The sequence below is a fragment of the Aptenodytes patagonicus genome, chromosome Z (assembly GCF_965638725.1).
Source record: "Aptenodytes patagonicus chromosome Z, bAptPat1.pri.cur, whole genome shotgun sequence".
Lineage (NCBI taxonomy): Eukaryota > Metazoa > Chordata > Aves > Sphenisciformes > Spheniscidae > Aptenodytes > Aptenodytes patagonicus.
The window spans coordinates 60,887,597-60,903,199 of record NC_134982.1 but is presented as its reverse complement, the minus strand read 5'-3'; the positions used below and the strand labels follow the sequence as shown (position 1 = coordinate 60,903,199).

The 15,603-nt window shown below is 37.3% G+C and overlaps 1 protein-coding gene across 1 annotated transcript in view; it reads left to right on the top strand.

Moving 5' to 3' along the window:
- ST8SIA4 (ST8 alpha-N-acetyl-neuraminide alpha-2,8-sialyltransferase 4) overlaps nt 1–13,384 on the top strand; it is a 60,821-nt gene extending 47,437 nt beyond the window's left edge. Inside the window, exon 5 of the mRNA XM_076362488.1 lies at nt 12,327–13,384. Coding sequence (XP_076218603.1) covers nt 12,327–12,609 — 283 coding nt within the window. The 3' untranslated portion in view covers nt 12,610–13,384. The remainder of the gene's footprint in view (nt 1–12,326) is intronic.
- The last annotated feature ends 2,219 nt before the right edge of the window (nt 13,385–15,603 follow it).

The window sequence follows — 15,603 nt, the reverse complement described above, 5'->3', positions numbered from 1 at the left end:
TGAGTGCTAAATCTAGCCTATTGCTACCAGGCAAGAGTTGGCACCTTTTCTCATGATCTCCCTTCTTGAGAGATATGTAGTCTCTGATGAGAATCAAGGGGCATCAATTTCAGTATTAAAAAAAAAAGGTGCTGTTGCTTTTTCAAGTACAGTAGGCCAGTTTTAGTGAGAGACCTCAAAGAATTGCTCAAACATGCTAATTGCAGTCTTCAGGAAATAACCCTGGAGACTGTTTCTGTTACCTTTTAAGTCAATAGTTGCCATTGGGTGTCATTGGGTGTCTCTACTTGAGTGTTTTCAGTTTGTGTCAGAAGGCATTTTTTAAGTAAATGTCCTGATCATTCTCTTTTACTGTTCTTTATGTCATGAACGTGTCTTAAAGCACATCATTTTCAGATTAAAATAAACTGGGGCATTCCTGTGGCTCACCAAGTACACCCCCACTCAGTCTGTGGTAAAAAACCCTGTAATGGGTATGGTGTGGACATCCTGTACTCAGCACCATCTGTCTTACCCTACAGAGTAACTCCTAGTGGTCCCCACTGCTTTCTAGTGTAGCCCTAGTCACTGACTCCAGGAGGAGCAAAAATCCAGGTAACTTTCTTTGGGAGCATTTTAAGTACTCTTTTGCCCAGCCCACTCTGCTTTTGAGTGGTGGTATAACTGTGAAACATTGCAAGGCAGATACAATTCTAAAAAACAATTTTCTACCTTGCATTGTAATGATTATGTTGTAGAAATAAAAATAATAACATGGTAAAGACAGAACAGTTCCCCCACCCCGAAAAAAAGAAAGCAAGCCTAGCTCTACGCTTCCATAGTTATGACCGATTTTAAAGATGGATTCTGGTATGAGGCATTCTGAGACTGTGTGATTTGGCAGAAACTGTTGACTAAAGTGTTAATAAGATTTTTGGTACTGGACAATATTCTGTAATTTTACTTTTGTAAGTGTTTAAACTCACTTAGCTTTTTTAAATCTTTGATGCTGAAGTACTTATCCATCTGTTAGTATCTGACTTGAGAGACATTCTCTGTATATCAATGAATACTCACATAAGAGTTTAAATTATTTTATCAAGAAATCTCTTCTAGCAAGCTAATTGCCATAGCATTTTCAGACTGAAGTCAGTTCAAAACATTTGACAGGTCAGTAGCATGTAAATAACACTCAAATTCAAAGTAATCAGTTTCCTCGTGTGTAATCTCCTTGGCAATCTTATGTCCCTTATCTTTAAACAAGTTATTTTTGAACACAGTTGTATCGGTGTGTAAGTCAATATAGCCACTTAGGACTTACTTGTATGAAGGGTTACATGGATGGACCTTCACTGATACTGTCCCGTAAAAGAAATCAGTATGTATCAGGTCTATTGCTGCACATGCAAAACAGATTTAGAAGTGCAGTAAACAATTTCATTTTTTGCTCTCAGAGTACCTGTACTCAGATAGTGTCAAAATAATGTTAATGATAGTATCTATGAATCGCCGGATAAGTTATGTTGCCAGTTTGATGGTTAGTATATTGCTTATAAGTATATTGCTCATAAAGCAAAACATTTTTAATCACACCTTGGCTGTCTTGAAAAAAGACATCACTTTCTTACTTTGACATGTTTAGTGTTTTGGAAGCTACATCAATTCTCTTTTCACAGAAGCACTTGGAGACATTTCTTCTTAGTGCTATGTATAACTTACTATTGCAAAAGAAAAGATATACAGGCCTGGGCTAGTATCTCTGCACTCCTGTTACTTTCACTTAGCCTAAAGATTGACATTTAATATAAGATATTACTTTACAGTCTGGTTCTTTATGGACCTTCTGGAAAAGGTTAGTACACTGTTACTATTTTACACTGAGAGCAACTATTCTCATCAGTGAAATCTAAAGTGAACTAGCTGTTAAATCATTGTTTTCTTTACCACATACAGTCTTTTCCAAGATAATTTCATGTGCTTTTAAAAAATATACATAGGTAAGTATTCGAGCTGATTCTGTGGGTTAATTGCAGAATTAATTGGATCATGTTTTCTTGAATAGCAATAAATGTCTATTGTTTATTGCCTAAATTTGGTTTAATTTTAATTTCGTTTTTGTTCTGTAAGGTTTGCAATTCCTGTTGCTTGAAGTCTCTTCTGCAGGGGTTTACTATCTGTTTACTGGAACAAACCAAGTGAGGCTCAACTTCTTACGCAACGAGGGTGTTTCTAACCTTGACATTTCTTTGAAATTTTAGAGCATCTTTTAGAAAGTTTTTCCTTTTTGACAGAGAGTCACTGCTCTACTTACTCTAGTAGGTTTTGAATGCCTTTATATCCATCTGGGTACATAGGCATTAACCAATTTCACAGATACACTGTACCTCATAATAGCGTGAAAATAAAAGAACGTTTACCAAAGTTTCATGGCTAAGTGAAGGCAATGATCTGGCGTCAGTTGAAATACATTTTGTACAAGCAGTTTTGCTTACAGGCATAAGTATTTAGGGAAACAGCTTGGATTTTTCTAAAATTTAGAATTTTGCTCATACAGTTTAATTTTCGTTCATGTTCTGGAATGCCTTGGTCATGACAGCAGTGAGCAGGGTGCCAGATACCTCAGTGCTATACCTCAGTGCTAAGCTTTGCAGAGGTGTGGACAGCGTGACCTTCTCACAGCCGTGTAAGAAGAGCTTGGTCTTGCAGGTGTGCTTTGAGGAGGCCCTGTGCCTGTTAAAAAACAGTTTTCACACAGATGCACTGCTATTTTCTTCCAGAAGTTACTTAAGCAGATGGGAGATGATGGCTCTCATTCTCCTTTTGTACTGCAGCACCTGGGTAGCTAGCACTTGCAAAGGCTTAAACTTGCCTCTTCCCCCACCTGACCAGATTGAGGCCCATGTTTTCTGCAGTCATGTTCTGCCTTGCATCTGTTGGTGGCTTTTCTGGGGAAAGAGATGTTGTCTGTCTGTCCTACCGGAATGCTTCTACTTTAAAATAAAAAAATATGTGGGCAATTTTGTTTATGAAGGAAGAATCAAGGACTCTGCAGCGTGGGCCTTTTATATTTTGAAACTAATGATGGTTTAATATAAAAAGCTGTTGTCATTGGTTCATCAAGAATTGAAGCATGGGTCTTTTCCTTTGGGTAAATGCTTTAATGAAATGGTTAAAGAGGTTTATTCATCCTGTGATTTCCTTCTAAATCTAGGTCAATAATTTCTTTTTTTCAGATGAAAACTGAAGGAGCTAGTATGGCTTCAAATAAAAGTATTCTGATAGCTTGGAAATATTGCAGAAGTGGGACAGAAGTTGAGACACATTCCCAGTCTTAAACGTATCCTGTTAATTAGTCCTGAAGGCTTTCTCCTTCATACATAGGCCTTACTGCCCCACCTTTCCGGATATTTCATAGGGCATGTGGCTTATGGCTGTGGAGGATTCCAGTTGTTACACCAAAATCTTTTTATGTATGAGAAAAGAGTTCATAGTCTAAACTGGTCTTAACTTTAGCAAGCGTTTCTTAATTCACTGGCAACAGAAGGGCAATGCTATGCTATATTTTGATACTTCTTTATCCTTAGTAGATCCTTTTCCTGTTGAGGTGATTTTCCAAAAGTTGATTGAAGCTGCTTTAGGAGCAGATCATGCTAGATCAATGGTGCAAAGCAGAATAGTCTCCTACACCAGGGAAGCTGAACCACTTTATTTTAAGACAGGTAAAAGTGAGCTTTAGTATATTCTTAATTATTTTGCCATAGCCACTAAAGACTGTGCTCACAGTGGTTAAAATTCTCTGCAATGGCGGTAACACTGAATGGCAGCCTGCTGGCCGTGCTCTCATTTAGCTGTGGCAATGCAAGGTATGTAACATGACTGCATTCACCATATCACTGGTCTTTTCTTTCTCTTTGTAAGGAAGATTGCCAGGCAGAGTCCAAACTCTCGAGTGGTCCTTGAAATCTGCTTATAAGCAAGAATTGAAGGGTAAAGGGAAAAAAAAACCAAAGAAAAAACAACCCTTAACATTAATGTAGTGAATTAAGTTTGCTAAAAAGCAAATGACAATTTTGGGGATTGTTTCAGCTCTTCATAAAGTGCATTATTCCTTTTAATGAAATGGATTTTTTGTATGCTATTTCAAAATATTGTACATTGAAAACTGTAAAGTAGATCTTATGCAAACACTCAGCAATGTTTCCATGCTGGCTGTCACACTCTCAGTGTTATTGTTCACACTTTAATTCTTTCACACTCTAGATTCCTTGTGCAGCCTCCTGCTCAAGGCGTATCTCAGTAAGAAAAGGACGAATAATGCATTTTTAATTAATACATTCACATAAATTGAGAGGGTCAGTTGAAGGGTTGTTCATATCATTGATGTGATTAATCCCACTGAAGACATGAAAACACTAGCAAAGGCTTTATTCTTTCTGAGTTTGAGGAAGTTATTTTAGCTAGCACCTTCTACAGAAAGCAGATGCTGCGTCCAAGAACATAAAAATGGCTGTTTAAGTAGATCCCTCTCTAGCCTGTGGTCTTACTGGTGCCAGGTGCCAACACAGAGGCTTAGAAGAAAAGTTAGAAACAGAGGAAATGTCAAGCGTTTACCCTGTGATACAGGCTCCCATGGCCAGCAGCTTAGCAAACCCTTCAGAAAAAGCTTCATCCACACCGCTGTGTTTGTGAACTTTAACAATTTGTATCTTTTTAGTCAGTTGGCCGTTGTCATCCAAAATGTCGTGTTGCAATGAAGTCCACTGTTGAATGGCATGTTGTATGAAAAAGTACTTGCATCTTCTTATTTTAGACCTACCACTGAGTAACTCCACCAGGTCCATAGTTTTTATATTACAGTGCTTGTGTTAAAGTAGTAATGAAATGCCTTCTTTACACACTACGTAATTTTGGAGCTTTCTGCCATATCCCCACTTAGTTGTCTCTTTTTCAAGCTACTCTGTTTACTCTCTCCTCATACAGAAGTTACTTTATTCTTGTGATAACCTATGTTGTTTTTCTCTGTGTCTTGTCCTGTTCTACAGTATTTTTTGAGTGTAATCGAGACAATATACATCCTCTAGCTTCTCCCACTGACACAGACACTCTTGAGTAACTCTGAAATGTTTTGTCTTCCTTCTCACGATCTTTTTTCCCTACCTTGCTTCTTATTAATGCTAATATTTTAACTTTTCAAATACCATATAAGATTTCTCAGAAAGCTCTTTTAAAAAATATTCTCTCCATGTAATGGCTGTAGAAGGAACAGAATTTCAGTGACAGGCAAGTGTGTATGAGTGCGTTTACTTGGAGATCAGCTTGCCACTCAATGAACAGAGCTTGGTATATAATCTTTCAGAGCTATTCAGGGTTATAACATTTCCTCAGATTCAGTCCTGTCCAGAGAAGGGAGTTAAAAATCCACTGAAATATACACAACCAGATTCTGATCTCATTTATACTTAGAAATCCTATGGAATTTGTAGATATGGCAAATAAAGATGTTAAATATGCTAAATTATCTGATATTTGAATGTAGCCTATCATATCAGGTTTTCCTTGTCTGAGACAACACATACAATTTTGAGTACAGCCTTGGGAAAGCACGTATCATATTTTAATCTAGTCAGAAATCATCTATTCCACAGTAGCAGAGTAAACAGTTGTCATTTGAATTCTGCAGTATTTATTTAATGTGATGATGATCAGCATCAATTGTTGCATATTTTAGTCATTGTAATGGAGTCTTGTCAGAAGATCATTTTAACAGTAACTATTTTTAAAACAGATGTCTATGTTTTTATGTGTTTATTTGAATTTATTTTTGTCAATAGTTGCAAGAAGTCATTATCTGGTAGCAACATTGCTATTCAATTAACATTTCTTCTGCAATCATGCTGATAGGTATCTTGCTAAATATAGGTGAAAGTCTGGTGGTTTTGACTGTAGGTTAAACCACAGGTGATATTTTGATCTGGCAGAAACAGGTTCAGTGTTTTTAAAGGCCAAAATATTGAGGTTCCGTAAAGACTAAGAAAAATCTAAGCATCAAAGCAATCTTTTAACAGTGACTATGCATGTAAAAAATTGATGTCTCTCTCATTCATCAGGGCAGACTTTTACAACTTTAATTGCTTTTCTTACAGTTTTCAGCTGTAGAAGGAGCTTTTCCACTCATACTCCTTTCCTTCATGGTTCCATTCATTTTTCCTGATCATTACAAATCATATCAGTTTCCTGCTGACACAAGTCTGAAGACCAATGCACAGCACACCTGATTTGTAACTTGTACTGCATTGTAACTGTTTCAGAGCCCGGTGGCCAAGAATTGGTTACAACTATTGAAGTGTTGTACCACTGCTTGGGGGCAGTCATTTTGCCAGAAGGTTACTCCTGATCAAAGAAGGAATGTTTTATATTATATTCTGCTCGCATTCTGGTTTTCATTTGGTTTCACTTTATTTCAAATTTCTTTCATGCAAGGTTGAGTTAAATAGTTTGAGGTCAGCTGAGGTTAAGAAAAGATGAATGTTTGTGAGGATTGAAAGACAGGAACAGAAACAAATTCTTGAATTCTTACTTTCCAATGTAATCCCCTTGATTCTGATGGAGGTACAGCAAGTGCAGGACTGGAGGTTCCTGGCAGAGAGAAGTTTTCAGGTTTCTGCTTCTTTACTTGGAGTGGAAAGCCTTCTTGCAGCTCCTGGGACGGCAAGAATTGGCATGCAAATATCTCAAATTACAAACATGTTACAATAAAGGTATCTGTAGTTTGCCCTGTTGATTCGTATGCAGTTTATGAGCAGTTCTAACTGCCACATGCACCTCTGAAGAAGTACCACCTTAGGAGTTTTTGCCAGCCTTCACAGGCAATTCTCTGCATAACTTACATTTCCTGTTTGTTAATATTTTTTTTCTCAAATCTGTCAGGCTTATTTTGTATTTTCAGTCTTATCCTCTAGTTTCCACCCATGGTATGTGCAACTTTCTATTGATGGAGAACTACTGATGGTTACTGATTATAGTTTTCAAACCACTTTTTCTCCTAGGTAGTAGGAAACTGTAATATTTTACTACAAAGTCATGGTTTTTAGCTTGCTTATAGTAGTATGAAAATAAGCTTCCACAAGAAACTGTCAAAATCTTTTCATTTCTAACAGTAGCAATTAGAATTTATTGTTTGTTGTCAGTGTGAAAAAGAAAAGAACATGATTTTACCTGACAAAGATAAACCCCTTTTAAAAGGGACTTGCTTCATAAAGAGGCAGTTGTGCACTTATTACTAAGTTTAGCTGGTAAAATAACTGAGCATTTTATAAACATCCTATACTTTGTGTATGAGGGGAGAGCACTGGATATTATATACCTCAGTGGTAGCAAGGCTTTCGGCACTGTCTCCCACAATATTCTTGCATTCGGGTTAGAATGTTATGATCTGGATGACAGGATAATTAGATGGGTCAAAGTCTAGCTGGATGATTGGCCTGGATGCATAGGCCAACAGGAGCCTTACGAAATTCAGCAAGGACAAATGTGTAATCCTGTACTGGCGAAGGGGTAACCCTTGCAGCAGTACAGGCTGGAGGCTGACTGAGTGGCTGGAATCAACTCTGCTGGAAGGAACTTGGGCATCTTGGCAGGCAGCAAGAAGAGCACAAGCCATTAGCGCTCCCTGGCAGCAAAGGGCCAAAAACATCTGGGGCTGTATTGATAGGAGCGTAGCTGGTCAAGTGAGGAAAGTGATTGCCCCCCTCTACTCCGCACTTGGAGTGACTGTGACCAGACCACATCTGGAGCACTGTGCCCAATTTTGGGCCCCCTTAATACAGGAAAGATATTGGCCAACTGGAGCAAGTTGAGCTGGGGACTACAGAGGTGGTTGGGCTGGAGTGCAGGCCCTGTCAGCAGTGGCTGAGGGACCCTACTTTGAGAAAGGTCTGACTAGAGATTTGCTGATGTCCCTTCCAACCTGAATGATCCCGTGATTCTGGTAAAAGTCATTACTGAGATGTTTAGTTTTTATACCCATGTCTCAATTTAAAATCAAATTATTTTATCTAACAAATAAGTCTTTCTCCTTTACCCTAGTTTTTATTATTATCTTAGTAAAGATAAAGAAGACTATTTGCCAAAAATTACATTTTTACATACAGAATATTAAAACATGCAAGTCTTCTATTCATGGTGTGGAACTACATGTAAGAACTAGGTTTTGGTAAGATAATAGCATTAAAAAGGAAGGAAAAAACATTTTCTTTATGCCTAAAGCATCAGAAAGTATTAAAATAATGCTGGCACAAATCCATTATTGACAATACTTATCTCCAGTCTTAACAGAAATACTGAAAGATGTCTGATTATTTTCACTTTTATATCTAACATAGAGTGAAACATGCAGGAGATCACTGTTCAAATTTTAAAATCACGTGAAATCTCTTTGAAGTGTGTATGTCCAGTAAAAAGAAAGGACTGTAGAAAAGAGATACATATTGGACTGGATGAAAAAGAAGGTCTACAAGTGTGTGGCCATGACTTAACTACATAGTATGTCTGAGGCAGGTAAAAAGGTTTTTGAGGCAAAGATGCTTGGATTTGGGATGAGTTGCTGAGGTGAAAATAGACAGGATGATATCAGAAGAAAGGAGTAGGAGCAGAAGGGCATAGATAGAAGAACCAGTACTTGCTTGAGCATACTTTCTTTTCATGGAAGAGACAGTTTTAGCAGTCCCCTGCTATCAGCAGGTTGTCCTTTAATCTTATGGTATATTGTGCTATTTTTAGTTACCTGTTGCAATCCTGGTAATTATTAAGTGTAATTTTATAAAAATCATATACATGAACCTGTCTAAATTAGTTAAGTATTGAACTGGCCTTCCTTTCATTTCAGATAGTTCAACATACTCTCTATTCTTGCATGGTTTGTTTTTTTTTTTTTTTTTGTTTAGTGGTGCTGTGTTTTTCACTTACCACTGGAGGTTTATTTTTAACTTCTGAGTATTAAGTAGAAAGTCATGATATATTGCCAGTGTCTTTACTAATTTAACCATCAGCCATGTAATTAAAAGTAAATTGAAGTGAGATCTGTTTGAATTCAAGCTACTCAACTTCAAGTCATCAATGTTACAGAAATCAAGTGTGTTTGCCATTGGCACATGTCGATAAATTCAGTAGTCTGCTTTACAGCATGGCCCCACAAAAGAGTTGTTTTATCACAGCTGTCAAGAGAACAAGTGACTGGAGCACTGTAGTGGTGCACTGTGTGGCTGCAGCCTTCCACTTACGGGCTTAGTAGTGATGCTTAAATAGCAGACTCCATTTGCTAACATGGCAAGATGCACCTATTCCTTTGTCAGTTAAACTTATTTCTCTATCCAGCCTGAAACTCAGGAATTGGTCATGAGTGAAGATCTAGAGATTAGTTATGAGAAACAAGAGATTCTCTTTTGGATCTGTGGTAGGTTCCTTCCCTCAAATTGTAATCTTAGTTGTACAGAAAATGAGTGCATCCCAGATAAATAGATAAGAAGAGTATCTTTAGGCTTAAAACTAAAGTTATAACAAAACTCCAGAAACTGAAAGCAGGTGCAAAAATGCTCATTGGTTAAAGCATTTACAACATCAATCTCTCAAAATCAGCCTTAACCAAGTTTCATATTAGAGTAGCTACTTGAGTGACTAAGAAAAGACACACAAATTTCAGGACCAAAAATCACAAAGACTACTTACACCACACAACCAATTTTATCAGTTCAAGTAGAGGTTGGGAGCCAGAGATTTGCAGAGATCAAATGATCTGCAAGAAGCTTCAGCCTGGAGCACTGAATGCCTCTAACTGTTTCATTCATTGCTTTACTTGTGGTTTTTTCATCTGAAGTAGAATTGATCCCAAGTTGCAAAATTTTGATAGTACGTACAGCAAGTACTATATTTTGAGTATAGAGTTTGGATATCTTTTTCATTTTTAAGAGAAACCAAACAGTTAAACTTCCCTTTTGTATGATATCTGAATATGACAAGCAGAAGAAAAGATTTGCTTTTATATTCTAAAATTGTGAGCCTCTTTATTACATCTTATTCCTTCATTATGTACTTGTTCCTGTACAGAAACTCTTAAGTAAGAAGATATAGTGTCCTTTTCAAATATTTGGATCCACCTGTTTACTATTAATTTCATTCTCTGCCGTGATCATCCTGTTCCTGGAAGGGTGAAATACAGCTGGGATGATAGCAGTTGTGCTGTGTAGTACCAGATGCGTCAGGTTTGATTGCTGTTTGGCTAGAGACAATCATGTACATGGCTGACTGCATGTGATTAGAGCGAGTACCAACTTTTGAAGAGATAAATACCAGTTTCTACAAAAATTAAATAATTAGCTTTCACTTTTAATCTTTTTTGCTGTATCTATGATATAAGTGATGTCACACATTATATATTATGTATAATATATAAGTGATAAGTGCCAAAAGTCATTAGATTTATTTCTTCAATAACTTTTCTATAAGCAAACGTTTAAAAAAATCTTCTCAAATTAGAGTTTCTCCTTTGGCTTGTCTTGTTTTAAAATGTTGCAGTTTCTCAGAGTAGGAAGCAAACTACTTAGCATCTTATCTCAGAAACCTCTGTCTGAAAACTCAGGTTTATGGAAACAATGAAAAAACTATATGCATTTGTCATTTGTACATGTAACCTTTCCCCATTGCATTTGCTTCTTAAATATGCTTTTTACCATCCTGTTTTTTACAGCCAAACAAAATTCTGAGTCATTCCCTCTGCTGGCTTTGAAGAAGCAATCACTCAGCCTAGAACTGCTTTCTGCTTGCAGAGTCCTTCAGCTTTCAAAAAAGAAACTGAGTACCGTGAAAAAAAAAAAAATATCTTTCACATGCATATGTATCTGTGATTCAAAGACATCAGCCTTCAGGCCCTATGGTTTTGGCAAAGACTGAAACTGAAAAGGCCAGTTTCCATGGGATGGTTATTTTTAATGTTGCACAGCATCTGATACTTTTAAGACCCTTTAAGCTTTGATTAAAGTCATGTTTTTGCTATCCTGTCTCATAGTGGTGGGTGGGATGTTCCTCCTGCTACACCGCTAGATGCCTTTAAAGCAATCTGGTTGTATACTCAGAGTTCCAACCTTATTGTAAACCTGTTTAGCACAAGGCTAGCTCTGGTCTGATGAGGCTTACCTCCCTTGACCCCCTGTCTAGGCTATGGTAGAAACAATTCGCAGCCTACTACTAACAAAGAATATAGTGATACAACGCAGTGATTCAGGTTTGTGTGGTAACGCTATGTAACAACTTGCTTACCTCCCTTACTTGCAGCCACTTGTTCCCACAATTTGACTAGCACAACTGTGTGCGTGGCTGCTGTTTATCTGAACCAGCAGAATGACCAGGTTTAAGTTTCTAAATACACTTTTTTTATTTCTATAAAGTGCTAACAAGCTTTATATTGAATCAGGCTTGGGAGAAGTGTTTTGCCAGTAACAGGCTGGCACTTGCTTTAATGAAGTTTTATTTTTAAAGACTGGGGATGTAAAACAATGTTGGTGACAGATTTTGAAGGTGCCAATGTGACCTACATGCTGGAATCCAGTTCAGTTCCCATGTTCCTTCTGCATCTACCCACCAAAACTCTCTGCAGCTTCTAAACCCACAACCAGACATGTTGTTACTGGCCCAGCAAACTGTTCTATACCCTCATTGGATCTGTGTACTGTTGAGTACACAAAAAAACCTTTTTAAAATTATAAGTGTAAAATTTTGCTTTTCTGGAGTCTGCCATTAGCAAACAGGCACTTTACGTACTTACTTACAAGCAAAGTAATTAAAGCTTCACTTCTGTTTACTTCTGAAAGTTGCATACTTAATGTGTTATGTTTATTATTTCCATTTCCTTTCTATTTAGACAAGCAATCTGTGAAGTAATCACTAGGCCAATCAAATATGCTGTGTAGGGCTGACTTGATGGGCTGAATTGGATACTGCAAGAGGTCAAAGTTTATAGCAAGAGACTGTTCCCTGATCTGGCTGAGGAGGTTAACTGCAGTTTTCTAGCATTTGCAGGCATTGTGACTTCTTGTTAGGGTTAAAGCCTGAACTAAGAACCTTAGTTGGCCAGCTTTTCTTCAGCACTGTGTTAAATAAGATCTCACTTCTCTTCTAGGTGGAATAACGGTGTGCCAGAACAGGGTCATCATTTATGATCTCAGTTTAGAAAGAAGGAGGAAACTTTTGCTTTTTTATAGTGTAAAATGAATGCATGATAGATAAAATAAGTTTGCAGGACTTACTCACATGAAGTTGTATGAGAGTTTCTTAATGTCCTTTTTCTTTCTTTGCAGCTATTGGCTGACAAACAAGGTCCACATTAAACGACCCAGCACTGGTCTCCTCATGTATACGCTTGCCACCAGATTTTGTGATGAAATTCACCTGTATGGATTTTGGCCATTCCCAAAGGATTTACATGGAAAACCAGTCAAGTATCATTATTATGATGATCTGAAGTATCGGTACTTTTCTAATGCCAGTCCTCATAGGATGCCATTAGAGTTTAAAACGTTGTATGTGTTACATAACAGAGGAGCACTTAAATTAACAACAGGGAAATGCATACAGCAATAAAGCACATGTAAAGTACAGTAAGAAGTACAGAATACACACTTCATCATACAGATGTTGTGGAATGGCAATGGGATCCCAGTGAGGATATGTTTCAATACCCACTAAGCCCTCGGAAAAAGAAATTTTATCAGAAGTACATAACCAGCTATTATACCTGTAAAGTGCTATATAACTAAGCTATCTTGACTGCAAGGGTTCAAGTAAGTGCCACTTTCACTAAGAACAAAGCTTGAATGTATACTCAGTAGTGTTCACAGGATCCAGTGACACATTCATCATGAATTAAAGAAGAAAAATATAGCCTGCTTACTGCTGACTTCCCACTGTGGTCAGACAGCCCACAGAAGAAATCCCTAGTGGATGGAATATTTTCTTGAGCAAATAAACCAGGCTTTGGCAGAAAACATCATGATGGAATCGAGTAGAGAAAGTGAAGTCCATAAGATCAAACAAATCAGTAAATGCCTTCAGTCAGAGGACTGTTTCTGATCTTGTATTATAACCTCAGCTTTTGTTGCTCTTTTTCTTATTGCTGTTGGTTGGGTTTTGTTGCTTTTGAGTATTGGAGTCCTTAAAGGATTTTGAGGATGTTATGAATAATTAAAAGTGTATATCTTACAGCATTGTCTTAGGAAAAATTTTCATAAGGGTGGGAGGGTGGAGGGAAACATCAAATATTTCATCAATTGTTATTGTGTTGTATCCATATCCTGCTGTCACACAATCCTTCACGTTCCAATTGTTTTTCTAGCTACCGCTATCAATACCCACTACATGGAACCACTCAGAGGTCATTTTAATCCATTTTTAAAGAAAAGTTTTTCTGTTGTGTTCAGATTTGAACACATACAAGAAGGTGCCCTTATTTTTGGTACCAAAGATTACTCTTATACATATTTTCTCCTTTCCTTGAAGAAATGGTGTAGATTTAGTATGTTTCTTTGTTGCTGAAGGGAACATATTCTTTATGTTATTTAAATTTTTGAATTAAGCATTTCAAAGCAAAGCCTCTTTACTGACTTTGCATATAGAATTTCATTCTTCAGAAAAATCTGCAGGAGTAAAGGAATTATTTCATACATTCAAATATATATATACACAATTTTTATTCCTGATTGAAAGTAAAACACAAAGTCTAAAGGAACTCAGGTGACATTGGAACACGTCTAAAGCAAAAAAAAGACATAGCCAATTAAATGGAAAATAAAAGAACTGTAGATCAAACAGTTCTTTTTAGAACTTAAATTTCTGATGTTGTTGGATGATATTTCTAATATACCTCTTTTGTATCAGCTTGATGTTCTAATATGTAATTGACTGAAATAACACAGAGCTGAAATAACACATTATCTCACAGTGATTTTTCTGAGCATCAGTCTAGTTTATCGATGAAACCAAGAATTCTTTCACTCTCTTCTTTCAAAAAAGAACAAGAAATTACAGGAGGGTAGGGCAGGGTGGAGTGTCAGTACAGCATATACTCAGATACAAAACCTGCCTGCATATGATATGTTTTAGCGCTAATGGAGCAGGTAAATGAACAACACCATGGTTCCACCATTTTCATGTCAGGCTAGGCTAAAGAGGAGGCATGCAGATACAATGTATGGGTATTTTCTTGTTATGTTTTCAGCTTTACGTTAGGTCCTCATCTCCAAATATGATACTCGGTGTATCTATTGAATTTTGAACTAGCTTGAGCAATTTCATATATAGCAGAACACTCACAAACATTTACTAGCTAAAAGTGCCATTTATTAACCCGTTTTTCCTCTTAAGTTCACATGTATCTCATCGTGCGTGACTAGAGGTGTGTGATTATGCAAATTTAGTAGCTAAATCACTGCCTTGCGGACAGTTTTGCCAAAAGTTGATGGGAAACAGAAAGTCATTCTGCTATATCTAAGACAGAGTAGCATCTTTCCTTATTCACCAGTCTCTCCTACCCAGGACACTTTACTTTGGCTGTATGCTAAGGTGTGGGATGTGATCCTAACGTGATCACCACTGAAACTAAAGCATCGCAAGGAACTAAACAGCAATACAGACTGGAATGTGTTTAATTTGTTGTTGATAAGCCAGAGGGTGTTATGTGTACATTGTGTAAACTTGCAGTTTAAGACAAGGTTATTTCCTTGATGCAAGGTGGGCGTATTCCTGTTCTTTCTGTTAGGGTTTTGCTGCTGTTGATCTTTTAAAACATATTTCATATACATTGACAGAATTTCTATTGAGATAACTAATTCACAGGTGCCAGTCTCACAGAAGCTCAGAGAAGCATCTGTTTAGCTTTATCTTTTCTTCTGGGAATGTCTTTTCTTCTTCTCTCTAGTGTCAGGCCATCAACAAAAAGGGAATTCAAGTAGACTAAAATATTAACTGACAGGTGATTTTTTTCACCTCAGGGAAGGTTTTAATACACCAATTGATTATTTCTCTGAGAGCAAAGTAGATGGAGACACTCTAATTCCTATGGTAGTAAAAAAAAAAAATTACTTGTGTAGTTGTATAAGTGAAAACAATGAGATGTAAATAGGAAGATAGATGAGAAAGTTTGTCTTTAAAGTCAGCACATGAAGAAAAATTTGGCCTGAGCCTGTTTTGCAAGCTTCATACTTGATTCTCTGTGAGTGAAGTTAACTTTAGTACACAAGCCATGGAGTCCAAATTTTTACCCTATCACTAAATCTGATAGAACAGGGCAAGGTTTCTCTGACTTGATTTGGCACAAGACATGACAGTAGCACCTACTTCCAAGACAACAGAGTTTGCCCATACCTTTTCAAAACTGGGCCTTAATCTCATCTCCTGCAGGCTTTCCACTTTCAATACTGCACGCTTCTGGCACCATGGCTCTCTACCACCATCCACACTCATCCTTCTCATAGCACCCTCCCCTCAAACTGCCACCCAGGTGTGTCTCTCTCTACCAGAAGCATAGGACTCCTCACTAACCCATCTCCTGTCTCACCTGCCTCAGGTTTATCCTAAGCT